The sequence below is a fragment of the Egretta garzetta genome, unplaced genomic scaffold (genome assembly GCF_000687185.1).
Source record: "Egretta garzetta isolate BGI_Z169 unplaced genomic scaffold, ASM68718v1 scaffold139, whole genome shotgun sequence".
Lineage (NCBI taxonomy): Eukaryota > Metazoa > Chordata > Aves > Pelecaniformes > Ardeidae > Egretta > Egretta garzetta.
Window position 1 is genome coordinate 1,097,048 of NW_009260832.1, and position 23,109 is coordinate 1,120,156.

Genomic DNA, 23,109 nt, shown 5'->3' on the forward strand with positions numbered 1-23,109 from the left:
ACTTCTCTCCATCACCCAACTCTCCTGCTGCTTCAGGGAGCACTGAGAACCGGGAGGCATCACAGTTGCCTTGAAAAATGGCCAAGTCTGTTTTTCAGAGGAAAACTCCTGGGAAGTTTGGAGCGTGGAGCTTGATGGCCAGGGTTGTGGGGCTGGCGGAAAAGCACTCCCCGGTGAGATCCCCTGGGGCAGCTGTAGCGCCCATTAGCAAAAGGAGTTTCCGTCTCAGCCCTTGCTGGCTGGCTGTTCCGCTTCACGTAGTCCAGAGTCCCAGGGCCAGAAGTGAAGCTCGTCGGGCCAGAACACTGGCCAGGCAGTCGGTTTCCTTAAGGGTTCAAAAAGCCTAAGCAATTTAATTTAAAAGTATCGAGCTCAGCAGAAAAAAACCCCGCACATCAGTAATCATTATTAAAGATGGAAAGCTTTCTTTTGTCACATCCTCCAGCTCAAAAACCACTAACATGACATTATTTTCTCTCTCATGTACAGGGCAGCTGTGCCAAGGATTAGGAAGGGTTTTCTAAAGCCAAGAGTTATGCTGCCTTTTCAATTTTTCTTACTCCCCCTCCCTTAAGTACAGCAGCAGCTTTGTTGCACTGGCATAGTATGAGCCTCTAGTGCACAGCTCCATTTCTTGAAAACCTTAAGATTCAGGAACATAGATAGAAGACATGGTAAGAGGTACGCACCTCCAAACACTTTCGCAACTGCAGGCAAATTGCACAAGAAAGACTGTGAAAATGAGAAAGGTCACACTGCTGGCGTGGAACAGATAGACAGGGATCTGGGCAACCTTCTCCAAACCACCAAACGAGTCTGCGACGGAGCATCAAACCACATTCAGACTTCAAGCTGGATGCCCCATGACGGCGTCCAACATCCTCTCTCTGACAGCAGTTTTCATCTGTAGACTCTGGCTACCAAAAAGTGATTCTTGCAGACAGAAAAGATGCCTTGTGACAATCTCTTCACAATTGTGTTGGGTAGCTTTGCTGGAAGATGGCATTTTCCTTCCTCAGGTCATATTTAAATTTGATTTCTGGCCCCCAAACACACAGGGAAGGAAAAGGCTCATGGAAGAAAACAGAAGATGCATCCCAGTTTTAATCCAAATTTTCACTGTAGCTGCTGGATAGCTGCAACAAAACGTAGGAAATTTGGCTTGAGTGGTTGTTCAAGTCTCTAATTAGAGAGGGGAAAAAGGAAAGCTGAAAAGATGAAAGACAGAGGCAGAGATAGGGACAGAGATGAATGAAGGCACAGGGAATAGCAAAATCTTGGGCTGATCCTCTGCACCCTGCACAGAGCAGAGCTGCCCCACCACCAGGGCAGAGCATCTTTTAGAAAGTGAGCCAGTGAGACAGTAATACCGCCAAGATGAACACATGAATGGTTGCTGTGGTGGTACTGGTGGCACTGGCACCTGTGGTATCTTTGCCATTTTTGTTTACTGTCTTCTGTGATCCTTGGACTATCCCCCTGCCCCATCCCGCCCCCATTAGCAGCAAAAAATGTTATTGCAACATATAGACCATCAAAAAACACCTGTTCTCTGTAGGATGCCTTTGTCATAGAATCATTTCATAGAATTGTTTAGGTTGGAAAAGACCTTGAAGATCATCAAGCCCAACCGTTTACAGGTTATATGTGAGAGGAAGCGTACAAAGCCTAAAGCGGTGGCATAAACCTTCCAGCAGAAGGAAGCCCTGGACCTGCTGCTGCTTCAGTTGCTGCTCAAGGAGGTGGTTCTTACAACTCTCCCAATTTGCCTTCCCTGTCCTCTCTGACAGGTCCCTTCAGACAAACTCGGTTTTGGCCAAATGCCCTTTGAGTGGCATTTCACACTTTTTCACAGCTGTCCGCAGGCTCCCAGTCAGCTCCAGCGCGGGAGGAGTGGGAAGGGCCGCAACGCATCCAAGTGTCTTCTGCGTCTTTCTTCCAAAGAGCAGCTCCCCAGCCTGGGCGACAGCAAGCCTCCGCTGCAATACTGCAGGACACCAAGCAAGTAATTCTGGAAACCTGACTAACACAAACCAAAGAACAAACAACAAAAGCAAAACTGAGAATATATTTTGTAAGAAATAAATCCATCCATCCAATGATGCTCTACCCACGATACAATGCATGAAATGCCAAATATTAGAAATAAATGAATAAATAAACAAACCAAAAAAGGGCTCTCCAACTTACAATTTGCAGCTAACTATGAAGTAAAGAGTTGCTACCATGAGTAAAGCAGTGTTTGTAAATGAAGTAATAGGGGCTTTTTTGGTATCAGCTGGTAAGAGACATTCCGTACATACAAACGTTGCTTTATGATCTTAGATCAACATAAAGCCACTATAAAACTAATTCTTTATTTGAAGTTTTTGGGCTGGTAATTTTTGTAATCAAGTGTTCACTCCAACCAACCATTCACCCTCCCATCTGAAACACACGATTCCTGTCACATCAGAAGAGCTATCAATATTCACTAACCTGCCTTGAACTCGCTTCTAGATTTACTACCTTAATTAGAAAGCATGACTTTTAAGAGTTTATTATTGTAGTAAGACGGTAAAAAGCTAATCCAGAATTACTGATGCATTGGCCTTCCTTTTGAGACTCCGAAGGATCTGTTTTAAGGAATAACCGTCCAACCTCTGAAACCGCAGAGGCAGAACAACCCATTTTACCTGTGGGCGCCTCTCCCCCGCCATGGGCGAGCAGCCGTGTACCAGCCAGCCGAGGCACGCTGGGGACTCGCTTCCCACTGGCCTTGTCTTAGGAGGGCCTTGTGAACCCTTCCTCACCACGTAACCACGTGCCAAGCGTCACAGGGGCATGGCCGTGATGGGAGCAGATATGCAGCAGTGATGCCCGCATTTCCCTCACGTAACGGGAAATGAGGTTCGTGTTGAATGGTTCTTGGGTACCTCCCACACAGACTGCACCTCCTGCTGCCTCCAAAGTGAGCCTGCCAACTTGGCCATCCTCTCCTGCCAAAATGCATGTGAACTGAATGCTCCGATGCTGCTGTTCCCTAACCATGCTCCTCTTCTGCTGACCTCACGTAGCACTGTATTGTACAAGCCTGCAAAGAAATCATGGGATAGAAACACATTTGGCCATCGCGCCCAGGAACATAATGCATCGACCAACTCAATCAACCACCACGAAAACAAGGAAGCGCCCCTGATGACTGCCTACATGACACGATAAATGTGTTTACTTGTACCAACAGACTTCTAAGGTACCACAGACAGAGCACGTGGTGAGTCTTCATGGCCAGGCATGCTACGGATGCTGCATTCTAAGTTCCCGACTCGAACATTTACAGCCTTTTCAGCTTTGAGGCCTTACGTTTGCTACGTTTTAGTTTGCACATTACAGTGGGGTGCAAGAAAAGCCAACATCACTTGCTTCTGCACATGAAGAACACAGGAGAGAGTGTTCCTTAGTCCATTTCCTCTACACCTCTATCATCACATTTCTTAGCCCTGATCTCCATCACTTGCAATAGGAACTGGAATTCAGGCACAGCTAATGAGTCACAGGCTGGATGCGGCCTGCTGCTATCTACCAAGACAAAACCACATTAAAAATGCTTAACATACATTTCCTCCATTCATTTGTTACCAAATCAAAATTGTATTGGCGGGGAAAAGCAGCATGCAGTCGCAAAATTTAAAACCATCACACAACGCAGAGCCATAAAAAAATGGAATTAGGCTTATACAAGCATCTCAAATTGCTCATTTGAGTAGCACCCGAATTTTCTCCTTCAAAATCTGCACTCACATACCATACGATAGTGTTTTATTATTTTAAACAAACTTACAAATAATAGACAGCTTGAACCCATGTATATAATCAATCATTTTGGCTCAAAGTCCTCTAACTACACATGGGTATCTGCAACTTAGAATGGGATACTGGGAAAAACAGTCAGCTAAATGCATGCCTGCAGCAGCATTGCCCCGGCCAGAGTGTTAAACAGTAAAAATTTCTGCATATTTCATGAAAACATAATTGCATCCACTTACACTGTGGGGAACTAACATGTCTCAGGTCTGACTGAAGCAAGCACTTCCCTGAGCCCGACCAGTGCTGCCTCTGAAGGCGCCACTAGTTGAGCAGCTCTGCTGTAGAAGCAAGCATGTCACTGACACAGAACTGCTCAAAGAAAAACAAATACAAAAATTAAGAATTGTACCAAAAAGAAAAAAGACAGAATTTAGTCTGATTGCATCATTCTCTATATTCATCATCATTCCCAAGTGCTCCTACAGCACTTAAGCTTGTCATGGAGCCTGAAGCCCTCAAACGTTTCATACTAACTCTTCCTGGTCTCTCACACTCCAGTAATTTTTAAGTAATTTACACAAAATATGAGCCTCACAAGGCATTTTGCATTACATAAAATCACAGACCATTCCTCTAAGCTTAGCAATAAGAGAGCTACTCAAACAGACAGGCTTGGAAAAGGAATGCGCTGTAACCACTCCACTCTGTACCAATGAAAGGAATTAAAAGTTTAAAGCTAGTTTGTATTTTCTGTTCAAATTATAAGGATTTTTTTTTTTTTTAACAAATAAGAGATAAATATGTCAAAGCATTTCCTTGCTATTTAAAGTTAGAATGCAGTATTAGTAGGAGTTGCAATGGATTCAGCAGCTATAGATGCTATTAACTATATTGAAAAGTTTCTGCCACTGTGCTATAGCAATACTCCCATTTCAGAACACCGAAGTAGTAGTACTGAAAAGGGTAAACACTCAGTAGATTTCAAGACTTGGCATTTTTTGGGGTTTAGATTTTTTTTTAATGCTTGTTCAACATCTTTATTCAAGTCTTCCTTTAAATTTGCGTCCAGGCTCCAATGCACATTCAAAGTAGAGGAATTTGACTGAAGAAATGCAGTACTGATAAAGATACTTCTCTTAAAATGAAAAATGCTTTCATGGGCACCTACAAAATACGCCGAAGGCAGACATTTCAAGATCATAAAACTGATCGAGCTCACACCAATAAAACAAATACACATAGACAGGCACAAATACCAACCCGTTTTAAAAATCGACCTATCATTAGCTTGAGACCAAAGACACCAAATCTCAGAGTTAATCTGAATTTCAGGTGTGCTCACACAACCATACCGCTGGGCAAAAGAACAGCTCTGCTGCTCGGAGACCGCAGGAGACACTTACCTGGCAAGCTAGCAAAGCAAGCTGAAGTATATCAGCTTCCACAGAGCTGACGTGACACAGCGGCCTGGTCACCAACTCCTTGTCTCAGTTTCACTGCCTGCATTTCTAAAAGTTATCCCAGTTCTGAAGCTTGACCAAGGGATGAATATTTCACGTATTTACAATAAACAAACAGGAGCACCTCTACAAGCCAGAAAGTGTACTTCTCCCTTCCCGCTAAAGAGTAAAGTGGTTTGTATTTTTTTACAATTATAAAGATCCCTGACAAAGACCGTACGGAAATGTAAAGTCATAAATCAGCACCCAAGATAAACTACTGATGTTCACAATGACAAAGTTGAACCTTACTGCAAAAGTTTCATTTTTAACTTCTCTGAGGAAAAAGAAAAAAAAAAATCAGCACTGAAATTAGTTCTGTTTCATCCTTCAAAATTTAAACCCTTAAAAACCTATCCTTTAAAAAACATAGAATAGTGATATGCCAGCATACTGGTATCAGCTTGAAGGAAGAGGTAATGATAGATGTGACCCAAAATACAGGAAAAGCATAAAACCCCTGAAGGTGAAGGCAAAAGTCCATGGAGCAGACAACACTGGAGGTGTCATTTCTCTTGTCCCACTATTCCAGGATCAGTTATTGAAGATACCGCCTGATACGCTCTCATACTCATGTGTCGGTGGCTCAGCATAGCTAGCTGGAGCTGGCATGTTAAATACTTTTTTTTCCTCCTTCCTTCAGAAAATGAACACTCAAATAAATGCAGGGAAAAGATGAATTAACAGATTCAATAGGACGAGCAGAATTCCATTTTGCCTATTTTCCCAAACATGCTTTTTCCTCCCCACAGCTGATGGGAGTTTGTTTGCTTTGTAAATGCAGCTGCCCTCCTCATTCCAAACGCAGTTTTCCATACAGCAGATTCAGGCACTCCAGTCGATCAATCTGTGTTAAGGAATGTTTTTTGCTGCGCCTGTGGTTAATCTGTTTGTAGGTGCCTCCTGAAGGGCTTTTACACAGCATTCACTGTGTCTCAGGGAAGCCCAACTCCACATACCAAACGTCTGTCCAGACAGGGTCCAAGTGGGAAAGACGCGTCCAGCAACGCTCCACGTCCCATAGCACTATAACATACATAGCACCAAAATACAGTTTAACCATATTAATCCTTAAGCTGTGCTTACATTAACAGTACACAAAGTATATCATCTATTACCTTGGACAAAGTGGTTGCCCATTTTGAATTAGAAAAATATTTTTAAAATCGTAAACCCTTAAAGCATGAAGTAAAAAGGACCCGTGTCCACCTTATTACTTTAAGCGAATGGTTCTTTGGTCAGGACACAATCTCGTCAGTGCAACTTTATGGAATACGTTCCTTACTGAATTAAACAGAATAATGCATGGGAGGAAATTCAAAAGATTCAACAAAACAAAGGCTTACATAAAATCTCTGGTCATAAGAAATCAGCCTACTTTTAATACTGTTAATTCTTCTTGCTCCGTTGAGTATTCTGTTGCTCCACAGCATGGGAAAAGCAAACAAATCACAAAACCAAACATTAGAATATAATTTTTTTTAATTTTTATAAATAACTTATCTGTTACAAAGGCAGTTTACCCAGCTAAATCACAAAACCATCAACTCAAGATATCCAAATTAGGTTTTATTAATAAACAGGTAAAAACTGATTTGTCAATCTTCACATAGAACTGCAGATGAAGCTGAAAAACAAGGCCTCAATTTATAAACAAAATGCATTGAATGCAAGTGCTTTGGGTCTACTGCCTAATTACCTGGGACTGGCATTTCCTTCCCACGTAAAAAAAATGCAAAGCCTTCAAAACAAAGGCCTCTGTGCATTCACATAGATCACTTGTAAAACTCCTAAGGAAAGTGTCCACTGGCAAATGTTTACAGTGGGTGACAGTCTACTTTGTCTCTTGCTACATGGTTAGCACTCCCTCCAGCCTCACGCTAAGTGCTGCTACATAATTCTTTGCGTGCCGTCTTTTCATGCATACTGTACTGGAATTCCATTTTCTTGATCTCGGTTACATACATCCCCGATCATGTGAATATTTTCCTTAAAAAAATAGATCATCAAAATAAAAGAGATGCTTGAGGTTGCTTCAGTGTTCAAGTCTGTTTGATTTCTCTTTTCCAGCCTTTATTTCAGTTGTCCTAAATATTGCTATCCTTGTTTTCTATAAATATGAGACTTCACCACAGTCAGGTTTGGAAACTGGCTGCCAAAACAGGAAAGCATTTAAAGTCCTTGAACAAAGCTGTACGATGCTGCTGCTGTTGGTTTTGGCACTGTATGTACTTCCCCAATGAATCTCTCTTCAGGAGTCTGCAAGATACCCAGCAGATGAAGCAAGCTTAAATCGGATGCTGATCTGTTGGTGGGTTGAAAGTTTCTTAGTACAAAGTTTCCTCACGCCAGACAAAACGCTACCTTGTGTCACCCACCGTAAAACTCAGTGTACAGAGTGAACTATATGCATAACTCTTCCAACTTCTCCTGCATTTTTACCACGCTGCATCTGCAGGTCTTCACAGATCATCAGCATTTACAAGAGCAATGTACAGAATGAGCAGAGGAAAGCTATTTTGTGCATAGTTTCTTATTAATGCTCTTATTTTAAGGCATTGCTTCTCTCAGATAAAAGCTTAAAAAAAAGGGACATGATCGTGCTTAATCACTTAAAGGGAAAAAAAGAAAGTTAACAAAAAGACTATTACACTATACATACAGAAGTACAAGAAAATAATAAAGGTGAAGAAAAGAAATCACTTAAAGCAGGCTCTAGAGCTATGTACAGTAGGAAAAGCTTTGGGGTATTTCACTGTGTGTATTGTACAGACAACGCATGCAGTTTTTCCTTTTCATCTTTAGATGTGATTGTACTGATTTCTGGCTTCACAGAGATGTTTTCAGGGAAGACAAGGCAAAGAGTACCACTGATTTGTGAAGTTCTTCCCTTTATCGAAGGCACTATGTGGCAGCAAACAGTTTAAACAGTTAAACCTTGTTCCTTTTAGATCTCCTCTGTGCATGTAGTGTTTCACTGAAAGCTCTGAAAACAAAAACGCTAGCACTCTATTCCTTTCCCCTGTCAAAATTCAGTAGTGACATCGGGGCAGAGAAGAGGATGGGCAACACCCAAGCACTGAACATGGTGTGTGTTACTGGGATACTGGTAATACTGTACATGGTTTAGGCAGCTGGCAACCGAGTCTTTCAGCAGATTACCTTTCAGCCGATCAATTTCAACTGCCTGTGACACAACACTGAGGTATTACTAGCTCTGTGGGCTGACATTTAACATTAGCAAAATACCATCTTGTCACACCTTCAATTTTACAAAATCCTACGCATAAATGCTTTTTTTGCCCCCCAATGACTGGATAGCTCCTTGTACGTTTGCTGTGGTTTTACAAAAGCTAACGGGCCTGTTGGCTCAGAAATGCCTGGGCATTTCACACTGTTCACAGCGATTTAAGGCCGGATGATTTAAAAAAGTACAGGCAGTACAACTCCACTGAGCTCCCTCATCTTCATCTGCGTCTGGAACAGTCTTTGGTGTTTTCACAATGGACCTCTGATCTGTGACATGAAAGAGATAAGATAAGCAGTTACTAACCAAGAACAGCATGGAAAGAATTTTGAGATGATTTTTTTTTTCAGTAACCGAGAACTATCTTGTTCCTCTGAGAACAAGTGACAGAGGCAGCTTTTTACCACCCCCTTGACTACAGCTTGATTGCAAGTCAGCCAAATGGCACAAGGTGAAACTATAAAAAGCAAGTTTCCCATCCCTTCACCCTGCTTTCTTCCTTTTTGGTCTCAGTTCAAAGCTATTGCATGAAAAGGAGATAAAATTTAGAAATCAATCAGCACAGGAAACATGCACAAGATTTAGAAGTCTGAGATCTATGGAGCAGTCTAAACTTCATTATGACATAAAATAAATGCTCTGTAACCTTTCGACATATTTAACATTTTGACCCTCGAATGAGTATCAGCAGTTCTTCCTCAAACCAGACAAGCAGTCAGATACAGTAAAGAAAAATGAATGCCTAGCTCTGTCATGCTAGAGAGTAATCCTCCCAAGTGTACAAGCGCATCTTTTTTGCACGGTGTTAGACAGCAACCTTCAACGATTTTAAAAGAGAAAAGATGAAAAGAGAAGAGAGATGAAAAAGATCCAAAAGACAGAAGAGTGACTTCTCAAGTTAAGCGCTCCCGGTTTAGGCAACTGCCGCAAAGTCTTTTTGGCCAATTATCTCAACTGGAGAAGCCCTCAGCAGCAGCTAGGTAATGGCAACTGCTGCACAATGACAGCGGCAGCTTCGGGAGGTCCAATGCTACTGGTCACGACTGCAAAAGGAATTGCCTTTCATTCTTTTGTGAACAGTGGTAATTCTGGTTTAAGTCACAGCCTACATCACAGTTAAACTGAAACTTGAACCAAAAATTAAAGTTAATGAAGGACTAAGATACAGTAGTGATACTTTTAAAAAAAGACAGACAGAAAGACAGGTAAGGTTATAAACCTTCAGAGGTTTATAAACCAGACAGGGTTAACTTTGCATTTTCAAGATAGGTTGTACCAAATTATTAAACACTTAAATTTGTGAGTTCCTAGAAGATGAGTCAATGAAAAGGCTAACAACTAGTCACAGAAAATTAATTTAAATTTTCTTCTTTGATAGGTTGTTTTTTTTTTACTGTAAAGGGAACAACTTAATTGACAGAACTTTTGATAATCAAAATTCTTCATGGTTCAGCTGTAAAATGTGTCTAATAGGACTGCGTATGGGTTTAACTTTACTCAGTATTTTCCCTAACAGCTTGGATAAAAAAGGATCAATAAAACCTTAAAGCATGAAGAACAGTATCAGTTTGGAGGAGTTACAAACAGTCTGGAGGACAAAAAAAATAATCCAATTATCTAGACCACTTTGAAATACAGAATGGTCAGAAATCCATAAGATGAGATTCCGTAGCAACAGTTACTGCACACTACAAGGACCAAGCATGCGCACACACACATATATTATGTGGAGAACTTCCTGGACAGAAACATCAGTGGATTATCCATTTCACTTGGTGGTCTCCCTATAGTTCATAGTACGATGCTGTTGCAAACAAGTTAATTTCATTCCTTGCTCTATGTAACACACAAGAGGTAATTATTCTGTTTTATTAATGACAAGCAGAATGTTCAAGACTGATGAATACGTTCACCAATACTGTCTGCCCTATTGGGGAGCATTCCTCTCCTCTTCAGACATCTAAAACTATGTTTAATGATAGTCAGAAGAGGCTTTCACATAAATTGTTAAATTCTACAGTAGTCAGGAAGTCCAGTCAGGGTAACCAAACTGAGTTAGTGTAACATACGCGTAAATCCACTCTTTACCAAGGACAACGACGAAGTCATCTAAGCCAGTTTCACTCATCCCTAAGCAATGTATCTCACATTCATTTAAAAAAAAAAAGAGGGAGGCTTCCATTTACTGAAACCACCTCCCCAACATATTATCCATCTTTAAACATACCCTATTTAATATACATCTTTTTCCTGAATGTATGAATAGAGAGGAAACGAGCAAACAGAAGCATATTTACTGCCAAAACAAATAAAATGCAAGGTTGGTATGCTTTTGAAGTAATCTACAGTCATAGAACAGAACTTGATATTAGATGCAAACCAGATATTAGTATTAAATCTAAATTTTACCAGTACAGTACCTTTGGGTTTTGGTGGCACCGGACCAAGAAATCCAATATTATCGTAAAAATTATGAATAGCGCTGGGATTAAAATGTGGTCCTAAAAATAAAATAAAAAAAGAAAGTGCAGCAGTTTTAAAAATAAACTTGGGTAGGAAAGCATATCAGGTATTTTTGGCAGTAATTCTGAAACAGTACTATTATTCACTTATCACTTCTTATATCAAGGTGCCAATACAGACCCAAGTGAGATATTAGTTATGTCAACAATACACTCGAAGAAACTTGTTGCCCAAAATATGCAATATAAAGTCAGAAGCAGAATCCAGCAGACCAAACTCCTTAAATATGTTTTTTCTGCCAGTCTTAAACACTTAACGGCATTTTATTAGTAAATTTTACCTGAGACTTTTTCTAAATTGTAACTATACTGAAAGAGATGTGCTATCTGCTATGCAATATATTATATATGCTCAGATGTAACACTTAGTGGAACTCCTAACTCCAATTTACTGCAACAAACAGGTATAAAACCACATGCAATTTGAATATTCTATTTAAGGCCAAGTTTTTAGTACAGCTTTACATTCAACACACCTGTCTACTCTCTCCTTATCTGCAGGTACATTATCTGAAGGAGAACTCCCATGGCTCATGACTGAACTGATCTAACAGCTCGCTGCTGCTTAAAGTCGAGAGCATTTGTCCCTTCCCCCTCACTATCTCCGTTCTCCCTTCCCATGCCTCTCCCTCACATCAGTTGTAGCAAGCTTTTCCAGCAATGCAACATTTTTTGCTTGGCTAGTGAGCAGAATCAGCCCTGCAAAGGGTCTAAAGAACTAATCCAGAGCCAGAGCACAGCAAGGGGCAAGAGGGAAGCAGGAAGAGAGAGGGACCTCTTGTTGGCAGCTCTTGAATTGGCTCAGCTGTCTCATAATTTTACCCTTATGACCAAAGGCTGTGTTCCCTGCAGACAAGGAAAGTGGGAGGAGGAGAGCATGCTGGAAGTTACAACTATGCTTTATATTTGCTAACTTGAGAGGCTGAATACACGGCAGAAGAAGTGGAAGACAAGAGAGAGATGGACACATACGTATGGCTGCATCATTTAGAAAATAACAACTCCCTCTTCTCTGATACTCAAATAACCAGATTTTCCCCCCCAGAATTTATTAAGTAAATGGCATCACAAGTTTCTCTCTTCTGAGCCAAGTATGAGATAGGAATGACCGTGGGATTAGGAAAATCATAAAGCCAACAAAAACAACAGTCTTACAAGACAATTACTTCCATGGTTTCACTCAAACTAATGTGATGATTTTGCTATTAGTGTGTATACCCATCCCTTATAACAGACGCTTTTGATACATGCAGACAACAAAAAAAGAAAGGAAAAAAAATATTTAACATTTACAGTTGCCAATGTACTAAGACATACTGTACCTCTTGCTTGAAAAAGATCAATCTCTTTGGTTAGGCAATCTATGTCTATCTGCAGCTGTCTGTTACAACTTCTTAGCTGTTGCATTTCTTCCAGCTGAAAAAATAAATCTGCCTGTTAGACTAAGTTTTCCCATTTTCTTATCAGTTATCATTCACACATAGGTAGACAGCATCCAGTTATTTCAGACGTGAAGATAAAAGAACCTTCCCTTATAATGACCTTTCTTTTAATCCAAGCAGAATCTTACAAAAGCTTTCAGACCCACTGAATTCTTCTCTCTCATCAGACTTCAGAGCTGACTGAACAACTCCAGATTGTGGTCAGGACACAGCCAATGGTCCACCAGATCAATGGCTGATCTTCTGGCACTGAAAACTGATGCATTAATCAGTTTCTTTGAGATTGGTATATGCATGAAGACCAAAAAAATACTTTATGTGGAAAGCAATATGAGTATTAAGTTGTAGCCTGAAGGATTAGGTAATCATGCCTCTAAGAACATCTGGAAGGACTACCAGGTCAAACCTTTTGTGACTGCCTTTAAAAGCAAAACTTCACAAAGCAATTAGTGAACTGAAAGGTTGTGGTTAAATAACAGGTATTTAGTTTTTACTCTGAACTACACTGTTTACTACTTTAATTCTAGCTATACCGTCTGTCACTAGTATATTGTCAATATATGAGCAACTGTTCCTTTAATTTATTGTGACAGACCACACTTGTGGTTTAGGTTTATAGCCTACAGACGTTTCAACTTACTGATGGAATTTGGGAAACAGAATTCGATCTTTTCAGGCGCCTTCGTGTTAGATTATTCTCCATTTCATTGACCTCTGATTTTAGTTTATCCAACTTTTTCTTTTGAATCTCAAGTTCTCGTTGAAGTCGCTCCATCCTGGCCTTCTGGTGTACCAGTAAAGCTGCAATACATAAAGTCCCATTTTATCTACTTTATTATCCTTCACAGGGCAACATCAGATAAAGATGAAAGTCAGTATTCTTTTGGGAAAATACAGGCAAAAACATTGCTACAGATTGCTTTTCTATTCTCCTCACAAGAAAATCTCTGCCCTAAGACAGAAAGTGTTGTATTTTGGAAAACAGCACAAATCAATTACAGACAACAAGCAAATACAATGAGAAAGTCATACAATGTAACGGATGACCATGCAGAATTTCGCTGTAATCTGTAAAAATCTTTTTCAAGAACCCAACCAATCTACAAGAATGACTACCAGAAAACAGCAACAGATGTTTCCTTGCATTGTGTTCAGCCCAACCATTGTAAAACAGGTAGTATGAAGCATATTTCAGAGAGACGGCTGCAATACAGAGCACTATATAGCACTTGATGCTAGATAAGCATCAAGATTTTAATTTTTATTGCTATTTAGATTGGAACATAATCCAGCGTTCTTGCCATAGCAGGAGACACCACATGAAACTAAACCAGCAAGTACTACAAGCAATACCACTGGCAAACATCAGTTATATTTATCACAGAGGCCGGACTGTATGCCATTTTATCCCTAAACTATGGTGCAGAACCATTAGCTCAGCTTCTAATTTCTAACACTGCTTACTATTTGTAAAGAAAATAGCATGAGGAGACCTAATTTAGGAACTATGAAGTTAGCATTTAACTGCAGCTTTCTAAAGCTATGAAGAACTTAAGTAGCAGAAGACACAATCAGATTCATACAATTTAAGGAGTTTATCTCCTTTAATAGTAGGTATGCTATTAAATATCACCACATGAGCAGGTAACACTGCTCAAAGCAATAATCACCTTCTATAAAAATGAAAAAGTATTTCATTAAATAAACCAACAACCATTTGAATTTCTGCACAGCCATTCATTCATCTGTTCAATTACTAATTTGCATAAACTGGGATTAGTTTCACAGACTATGGATACCTTTATAGCACTGTGGAAATTATAAAAAAGTAGTAATAATGAGGTATTTTAAAAAGATTGAATTTGCCTCACAAAGTGTTTAAGCAAAACTCTGGCTGGAACGTGATGTTTAATTCACCACGATTTCTTCAGGTACCAAAAAATTAGAAGCACTCAAACTTGGCTGGTTTGGTTTCCTGAGTAATAGCAGAGGAAAAAACCAGCACATCAAGAAGATGCAACTTTCCACATCTTCGGTGAGCAGAACTGCCCTCTGCTGCAATTCTGGCTTGTTCATTCATTCACACATCCTATTTTGTCTTCCAGAGGTTCCTCAAAAGGACAAACCATGCCAAACTATTTTTGTACAGGGTTACAGAACTGCAAGGCTTTAATGAGATTCAGCCTAGGCTTTTGAGACAGGTGTTCAAAAAGATACTGAAATGAAAAAACTGCTTGAGCTTCTGCTTGGTTTTGTTCAATTTAGAGATACCTGCATGAACAGGCCCCTTTTATTTGGGGTAACTACTAGTCACACTATAGTTAAGAGTTGTAGCTGTGCTCATACGTAATACAAAAACATAGTAACTGAAATCCCAGGATAAAGACTTTTGTGGAAGTCTTGGAATCATCAGGTAAGTAGTCTCAAAAGACACCCTTCCCTCTTGAAAAGTCTTTTAAAAAAGGACCTTTTTCCTATCTACGGACTCCAGGAGTTACAAATGTAGCTGCAACTATAAAGAAAGGAAATCACAGACTATGCCTCTACCCTTGCAGATGTTCCTTCTACACTTTATTTCCACTTTTTAGGTAGTCTCTTCTATTTTCATTCCCTTGGTATTAACTGCTGAGGCAACTCCCTGAAGCCCAGTTACTGGTCCTTGACCAGCAGCAACACAGCTATGCTCTACCGACCAGACTCCCGGAGGACTTTGCCCTATCCCCCCTCCCCCCCCCTTTTTTAAGCTACTCTTATAAAGGGAAAAAACCCACAACTTCTCATTTCAATGTTTTCCCACTTCTGTGGTTTAGAAATTAAGCTGTCATTATGGAACTGCACAGGGAGCGGAAGGCGCTGATGGATGCCCACAGCACTATTACATGCTCTTCATTTTCACATCACTTTCCAGACACGATCAAATTTATTCTCCTAGCAGCTTTGTGACTACTTTACCATTTTACAGTTTCAAATCCCAACAGATTTTAAACACACTAATTACAAAATTACCACCATGATTAAAGAAGAATCACTTGATATTGCTATGCTAAACTTGTACGATTAAAAATAACTTGGATAAGGGACTGGCAAGACATTGGTTTCAGTGGTGGTTTTCACACAGAATTTGGTAATTTTGCTTAAATACTAATTTGGCAGCTGTAGGAAAAAATGGGGTGGGGAAGACAAAATCTCCCCATATCCCACAGCTATATTTATTAATGGAAAACAGCAATTTAAGTATTCAGCTCCCTCTAGCGTTGATCAGAGCAACTGAAAACATTAAGAAAAAACTGCGGTGCATCTCTGAATCTAATGCAATTCAGCTACCGGATCTAGTTTACCCTGTCCACAAGGAGACATTTAATGGTCTTTTTTATAATCCTATGCTTCTTGCAGGAAGGGGATTCCACCTATCCAGGCAGCATAGGCACACCCAATTTTACTCTACATAGACTAACCTGGAGTACAAGCCCGAAAGCCTCAGGCGTGCACTTGTTTATTCAGACGTCCTTAAAAAGAAACTATTTAATCATCCTAGCAAAAGAAGCACAAAGATTGCCTCCTTGACTCATCATTATTGTACCACAACCAGAATAGAGTTCATGTTCAACTTTTTAATTATGTGCAAACAAGGTACTGCACACATTACATTTTTGCAACTTCTGCGTGTTCACATTCAGCAGATTGGCAAGAACAGTACATTTCAATGCTCTGGCAGATGCCACTGTTTCCTTTGACATTCAAAGAGCACATTTTCCACAAAAAGGCTATAAATCATTATAATTACAGGGAGCATGAAAGTCTGGAGGACAAAAGTTCACTTTTTCTTTCCTAGAGACCTACTCATACAGGTACTGAATATACTTGTAAGTGTGAAAATATATGCGTATATGCTTTCTCAAAGCCTCTGTGAATCTGAATTTTAAACAATTACTGTTTTACAGTGTCTTTTGTTATTATAAGTGTTTCTAAGAATAAAGCTAATCTCGGAACACTGTGATTTCACCCTAATCTACAGACCTATGAATTTCTGAAGTTTCTTAGTTTGCCAATTCTGGCAATGCAATTACTCTGTGGCAGTAGGTTATGAAATTCTCAGGACACACTTACGTTTGTGCACATTTTCAAAATCTGTATTTGAAGCCGCCGCACAAAATTCGGTCATTTACTATGCATTTAACATGCAATTGCAACAGTTTACATTGATTCTTTCTTTCTTCTCCCTTTCCAATACTGTTTTCATTTAATTTTTTAAAAAGAGTGTCACTGAAGAGTGGGGCCTGATATACGGAGCCAAATATAAGGCTGTATTTTTTCTTAAATCACATGATGTAATGGGCTTAAGGCCCCTTGTAGCGTGGGGCACAGCTGTATCTCATTCAAGCCTTTTTTTTTTTTTTTTTAAACATCTACAGGGACTGGTTAGGATTTTAAGACATTTGTTTCCTGCAGCTTTTTTATTTTTGAAAATTTTAAAATGCTCCAAGAAACCAAAGCAAGAACTCTGCAAAATGTCAAGTTACTAAACCAGTTTATCAATTAACATAGTTATAGTCAAAACACAGTGGCAAGAGAATTGCTAAGTAAATGTACATCCACATACATAATTATAGTCGATATCATGCATACCATCCCCTCCCCAAGTTAAAGAAAATAATATGAAAAAGTCAGACAGTCAAAAGCCAAGTAGTACTGAACTAAGGGACTTAAACTCCCTAGTATGAAAACATCAACCTAAAAATTTTGTTAGGAAAGTATGTATTTTCTTGATAGGATGTTTGCCCATCATACAGATGGAAAGCTATACACAGAATGAGCAACTATTTAATAACTGTTTAGCCTCACTATTCATATGACTGCATGCATAGTGAGTATACACCACAAAAACATTTCTGAGTACAGACTGTTCAGTTTCTAAGAGGATTTCACTGTTTTTCATCCATAAGTCTTTATACTGAAGTAGGTTATATATTGAAATCTCAAGTAATTACTTCATATTAATAAAACTAATTATATTAAAATTGAAATCTCCACTAAGTAATGGGAACTGATACTAAATAGATTAGCGTAAAAATGCATCCTCTTTTGGCTATCCTTCTGGACACGCACCTAGCATTACTTTTCTCACAGCATTATTAAGTCTTCTTGAATTTAGTAGTGGATGAGTGCTCTCAACATTTCCACAAGCAAGTCTGCAGTATCTCAAACTGGAATCCCAGAAAACAAGAAACACCAATTACCAGCCACTTCCGAAAAGTCTGGTGACAGGGAGTTTCTTAGCATCACAAAGTCAGTAGTGGAGCTATAACCTAGCATTCCAGGGTAACTACACTGAATTTATCTGAGCAGTACCCCACTCCTTTTCACATCATATAACCTCCAGTTCTGGCAGCAAACGAGACATAGATCTGTGGCAGCCTCCTACTATCCACTGCGACTGACTTGGGAGGAAAACCAAAAATCTAATCATGGAAAGAGACTGGAGTGCCTACACACACCATAACTGAAGTAAAGCTTCTCAGGTGGCAGGCAGCAGTACTTGCAGATAGGTCCAACACACCTTTATTCTCCTCGGTTGGACCATGCATATGAATGCATTTCACTGGAACAAAATAAAGAAAATCTCCTTTGACACCAAAACAACTCCACCTTCCACATTCCTTCTACCCCAAGCCAGTTTCAGTTCTCCCTGCCAAGGTAAGGAGCATTCTGGGAAGAAATGGAAAAGCTGATGAAAATACATTTTTCTCTAATCACGGCCAGAGAAAACTACTCATCTGTTCTGGCTAAAATTGAGACAAGCACCTAGCATGGAAGGTTTTTTGCACAGCCTGGGTAAATTATAAGCAGCTTAAAAGATAGCCTCACAACAGAAAGCACTGAGTAGCTCAAATCCCTTTTAGTATGCAACAGAAAAAAAACACAACCTACTCTATGTAAAAGATTCATGTTTAAAAGCAATAATTAGGACTTCCAGATACCAAGATCATACAAGTAAGTCTATCACACACTCCTCAACTTTCCAAAGATTAAATAACAACAAAATTAAATATAAATATAAATATATATTTTAAAAAAAATTAAATATAGTGCACTTGTTCCAGCAGAAATGGAGCAACACATGCCAGAAATGTAAAGAACTCCAGAAGCATAAGTATACTTTATATGAATCGGTGAAGGACACAGAAGGATGGCATTTCCCTAAGGTCCCTAAAGCTGCACCAGCCCACATCATGCATCTACATTTCATCTAAGAACTGCTTCTGTATCTTGGCTTCAGGAACAACTGGGCTCCACAGCAGGTATAAGCCAGCCAACACTTTTGAACTCCAGGCTGCCTAGCAGAAACAGCTGTCATGAGCTTGCCTCAGCCTGATAAACTGGATGCTGGTACCCACAGCCTGTAGAGACTGTGCAGGAAGTCAGGTTACAGTGGCCATCACTACCACGAGTACAAGAAATGAAGAGTTAGACCTGTCAGAAGTTGGTTCCATCAGAAAGGCAAAACAGGAGAAAGGGACACCCTTCCCCAACAAGCACCTAAAATGCAGAATGCTTGGGAAGCAAGTTCATGATCTAGAAGAGTATTTAGAGCTTAGGAGAAGATTTCAATTGCTTAATTTCTCAAGTCTTCTAGGACTAAAACAGTCAGCCAAGTCTCCCTTCAGAGTAAGGAAAGGGAATACCATTTCTGGAGAGCAATTTGTTTTGCTTACCTACAGACAAATCATTTTCTGAAGTTCTTTAACTCTTCATTGATTGTAAAAGACAGTCTAGAATGATTAGTTTTTTGGTTTTGACACCTAACCTTTAGACACTTGAGTTAGGATGGATTATTCTCTCACCAAAGATATAATTGCATCCAGAAGTAGTGCACGAACTGTAAGCAATTTTTGATTTACTTCATTACTACAGTACTCCAGATACAAACCAGGCTTCCAGTGTCCTGATCGCTGTACTTACACAAAACAAAATGGCTAAATTAATATGAAGAACATTTAGAGTGGTCGTGGAACAAGCTGGTTTTTTTAATGCTGAGTTGTTTGCTAAGTCCAAAGAGGACCAATGAGGCCAAAGAGACATTATTTTGACAACCTATCCTGAATACTGCTTAAATATCCTAAGACTCATTCAACATCTTTATACAAAAAGTCCACAGGGCAGTTAATAAACCATCAAATTGGTAATAAAAGCATGCAAAACCATGAAAACAGAAGAAAAAGATTAACAGGTTGAGTTGCCATATGACATATTTTAAGTTTTATCATTAATTTAATTTATCATTACCACTGATCCTTTAAAATAGCTTTCTTTGGTGTGGTGTTCCTTCTCACATTTGATAATGTAACAGAAGTAAGTATCAAGACTAAGCATTTTATTGTCAGGCACACATCAGGAAACATGGGGGCCAACACTTCGTCCCACTAATTGCTTTTGAAGTCTGCTTTTCTTGCTTCTTAAATAACACTCGCAAAAAGAAAAAAAAAGTGAACATTATCCAATGGAAACTATCTCAACTGATTCAAAAATCTGCCTGAGACTTATAACTTTAAATCATTACGACAAATTGAACAAGCTTAGATGTCTCTTTCAGAAGAACACAAAAATGAAGACGCTGACTCTACTTCATTAAACAGATAACATATCTACTTAAGACAAACAGAAAAATTATCTCCAAGTATTCAGTTACATGTCTTCACCATAAAAAGAAATCTGATTTGCTTATAAAGCCTTTTTATTTATTTAGGAAATGCTCATGAAAGCTAAAGTTGAAGATACTGTATTAACATCACAAAGGTTATCAACTGTTTCCCATTCTGTAATCTACATACTGAATTGACAACCTGGTTGAAATCTCTACTATTTATATTAAGAATATTACCTTGCGTGTAGGCAGCATCATCAGATCCCATACTCAATTTCCGTGCATCACTGATCCTATCCACATGTGCTAAAACAGGGTCAGTAAGATGCTGGATACCCTCTGGTTCAACATAGTGATCAGGAAGGTTTAGAAGGTTTGTAGGTTCAAAGGTTGGGGACACTACCCCTGGGGAAACTGCAGGGGGCTTATTTGGAGAAACTGTAATTTTAAAAGTATATTTTGTGTTAGGCTGCGTAACCACCACTCGAGGAGAGGTTGCAGTGGTGCTGTTGCCCACTGCTCGACTCTTGGGTGGATGGTGATGAATAAATGCAGGACCCATGCTTACTTGACCAGACATATTCCTAGAAGTGGTAGATACTCCAGGATTTGTCGATATGAAAAGCGTGGGCTGGTTCCGCACAACTTGATCATCTCCTGTTGTGGCATTTGCTGAAATGTAGACCTTGGGCTGACCGCGTGTGATCACTTCATCAGTATTTGGAGGACTGGCCGATATGTAAACAGTGGGCTGACTTCTACTTAATGTGTGGCTGTTGTGGGAAGAGGGAGTAGTGGAGGTGCGAGGGCCAGTTGAACGCAACTTAGAAGAACTGTTTCTTTGTGGTGGTTCAAGTTTGATTTCAATTTGGTTTTTGCGAGGTCCTGTGGATATATTCTGAATGTTGTATTGGCTATGAGGAGAGGATTGTGAGCTACCAGATGAATGAATCATAGGTGCTTGTGGAGTAGTAGGAGAACTGATAGGCATATAGACATGAGAAGTCTGGTGGCCTTGCTGATTTGGCTGCGTTGAATGTTGCGATGAGGTATGTGGCGTAGTACTGGATGTAGGGAGAGTAGTCCAGGGACTTGGCTGCAAAGGCTGGTAGACTTGCTGAGGGTGCATGGGATTAAACTGAGATGCCCAGCCTGGCTGCTGCTGTGTCTGTCGAGCGGTACCACTAGGAGCTGTGATGTAAGGCCTAATATAGATAGAATTTCCCTGTGGACTGTTAAGTACAGGAGGAGGTACACCATGTATGTGCAAAGACGTAGGGGTATTGCGACCAGGCTGAATATTTGGGGCTAAAGTTACCATAATGGGGTTGAATCTGGGTGTTTGTTGAGACAAGTTAGATACTCCTTTGCTGCCTAGGTGAAATCCAAGATGCTGCCCTGGATTAGAAGTACTAACGGTATTAGCCATCCCAAAGACATTAAATCCTTGTGGAACCTGCGCCGGTGCTGTCTGCATCACTAACACTGTGAGCTAGAGTCCTACTTCCATTCATTCTACTTCCTTCTCTTCCATGGTGATACACGTTCTGTGACTGCAAATCCAAATTAAGAGATGTCATGTGATTTCGTAGTCCAGGAATCCCAGAATCATCCGAAAAACTTAGGTCTCCTTCACCGTAGAGATACTTTGTGCTCTCCTGGGAGAGAACTGCACAACAGGCATCCAAATTATTGTTATTCTATAAAAGACAGATGAAAGTTTGACATTACTGATAAAATACCATCACAGTTAGATATATATGCATCCAATCACCATTGAAAAATTAACAATATAGCATCAAACAGAAAGCTTTAGGTTGTTGGCTAGCACAGCTGCTACACATGCACAAGGAGCCTGCATGTGAAGCTTACTCTTTTGAGAACAGCGACTCAGTCACTGGCACGAAGGGTGGAGGAAGCAGTAACAGGGAGATCTTGGACCTTGACAAGCTAACAGTATGATACACCTTGGATGAATACTTTTGCTATTCCTTCTCAATTTCAGAACAATCTTCAGCAACAACCAAGTCTCTGGCTTGAGGGGGAAAATGACAGAAGCAATGGATTCAAGGCACCTGAATATTACTGGTTAATAACTTAAAAACAGAAGTCAAAATATATGTTTACTTTAAATGTTTTCCCAAACACTTCCAATACCAGTTACGCATTACCTCCTGAAAAGTGAATCTTATGCACAGAAGAAATATGCTGACCCAAGGAGTTACATGACTTCAGAAGAAATATAAAAATTCGGTTTATACAAATGCAGCAGGATTACTCTTCTGCAAGATGAAACTATTAATGGAAAACCTAGGGGACATTTGCATTTTCATTTAAACCACTGCTTGAAAGACTTTTAAATACTTACACATTTGTACAAACTTACTTTATAAAACCTCTAATAGGATGACTTAGAACAAAACCCAAAACCTAGCTAATTTGCTTTTTAAGAACATTTCAGAAGCAAACTTCTAATCCCTCTCCTCTTTTTCCACGTTTTGTAATGTTGTACTATGATCTTCCCAATCTAGTTTCCTACATAAGGATTTTTAAAAGAGTGAACGTGCATCAGTGGCATAATTTCTTAATATTGTGCTCTGTCCACATCACTTTTCTTACAGAACTCCCTCCCACCTCCAAGAAATAAAGGTTAATACTTTCAGCCAGAAGAGCACCTGTTGAGGCCCAGATGTTATTAAAACTAAATAGGTGTCAAATTCATTCAGCACACACAAATATTTACTAGAAAGAATGCATATGATCAAGGAAAAAAATTGCATATGCCAAGTAGTAACTTTATCAGTTAGTTAAAGCATAACACAAGCAAGACAAATTGATCCATGCTACATGCTTTATATCAAGTTATTTTTGTTACACTAGCAGACAATAGCTCTCATCCTTCAACCAGGATGAGAGGTCATAGTGTTGTGCAGACATAGCAAGACTGCCTCTACCTTACAGATTTACACCC

The 23,109-nt window shown here is 39.7% G+C and overlaps 1 protein-coding gene across 1 annotated transcript in view; it reads right to left on the minus strand.

Moving 5' to 3' along the window:
• Window positions 1–6,839: 6,839 nt before the first annotated feature.
• The window catches only part of TAB2 (TGF-beta activated kinase 1 (MAP3K7) binding protein 2), a 49,838-nt gene continuing 33,568 nt past the window's right edge, over window positions 6,840–23,109 (minus strand). Inside the window, 6 exon segments of the mRNA XM_009646958.2 lie at window positions 6,840–8,801; window positions 10,953–11,033; window positions 12,377–12,470; window positions 13,137–13,297; window positions 20,376–21,613; window positions 21,615–21,838. Of these exon segments, the coding sequence (XP_009645253.1) occupies window positions 8,656–8,801; window positions 10,953–11,033; window positions 12,377–12,470; window positions 13,137–13,297; window positions 20,376–21,613; window positions 21,615–21,838 (1,944 nt within the window). The 3' untranslated portion in view covers window positions 6,840–8,655.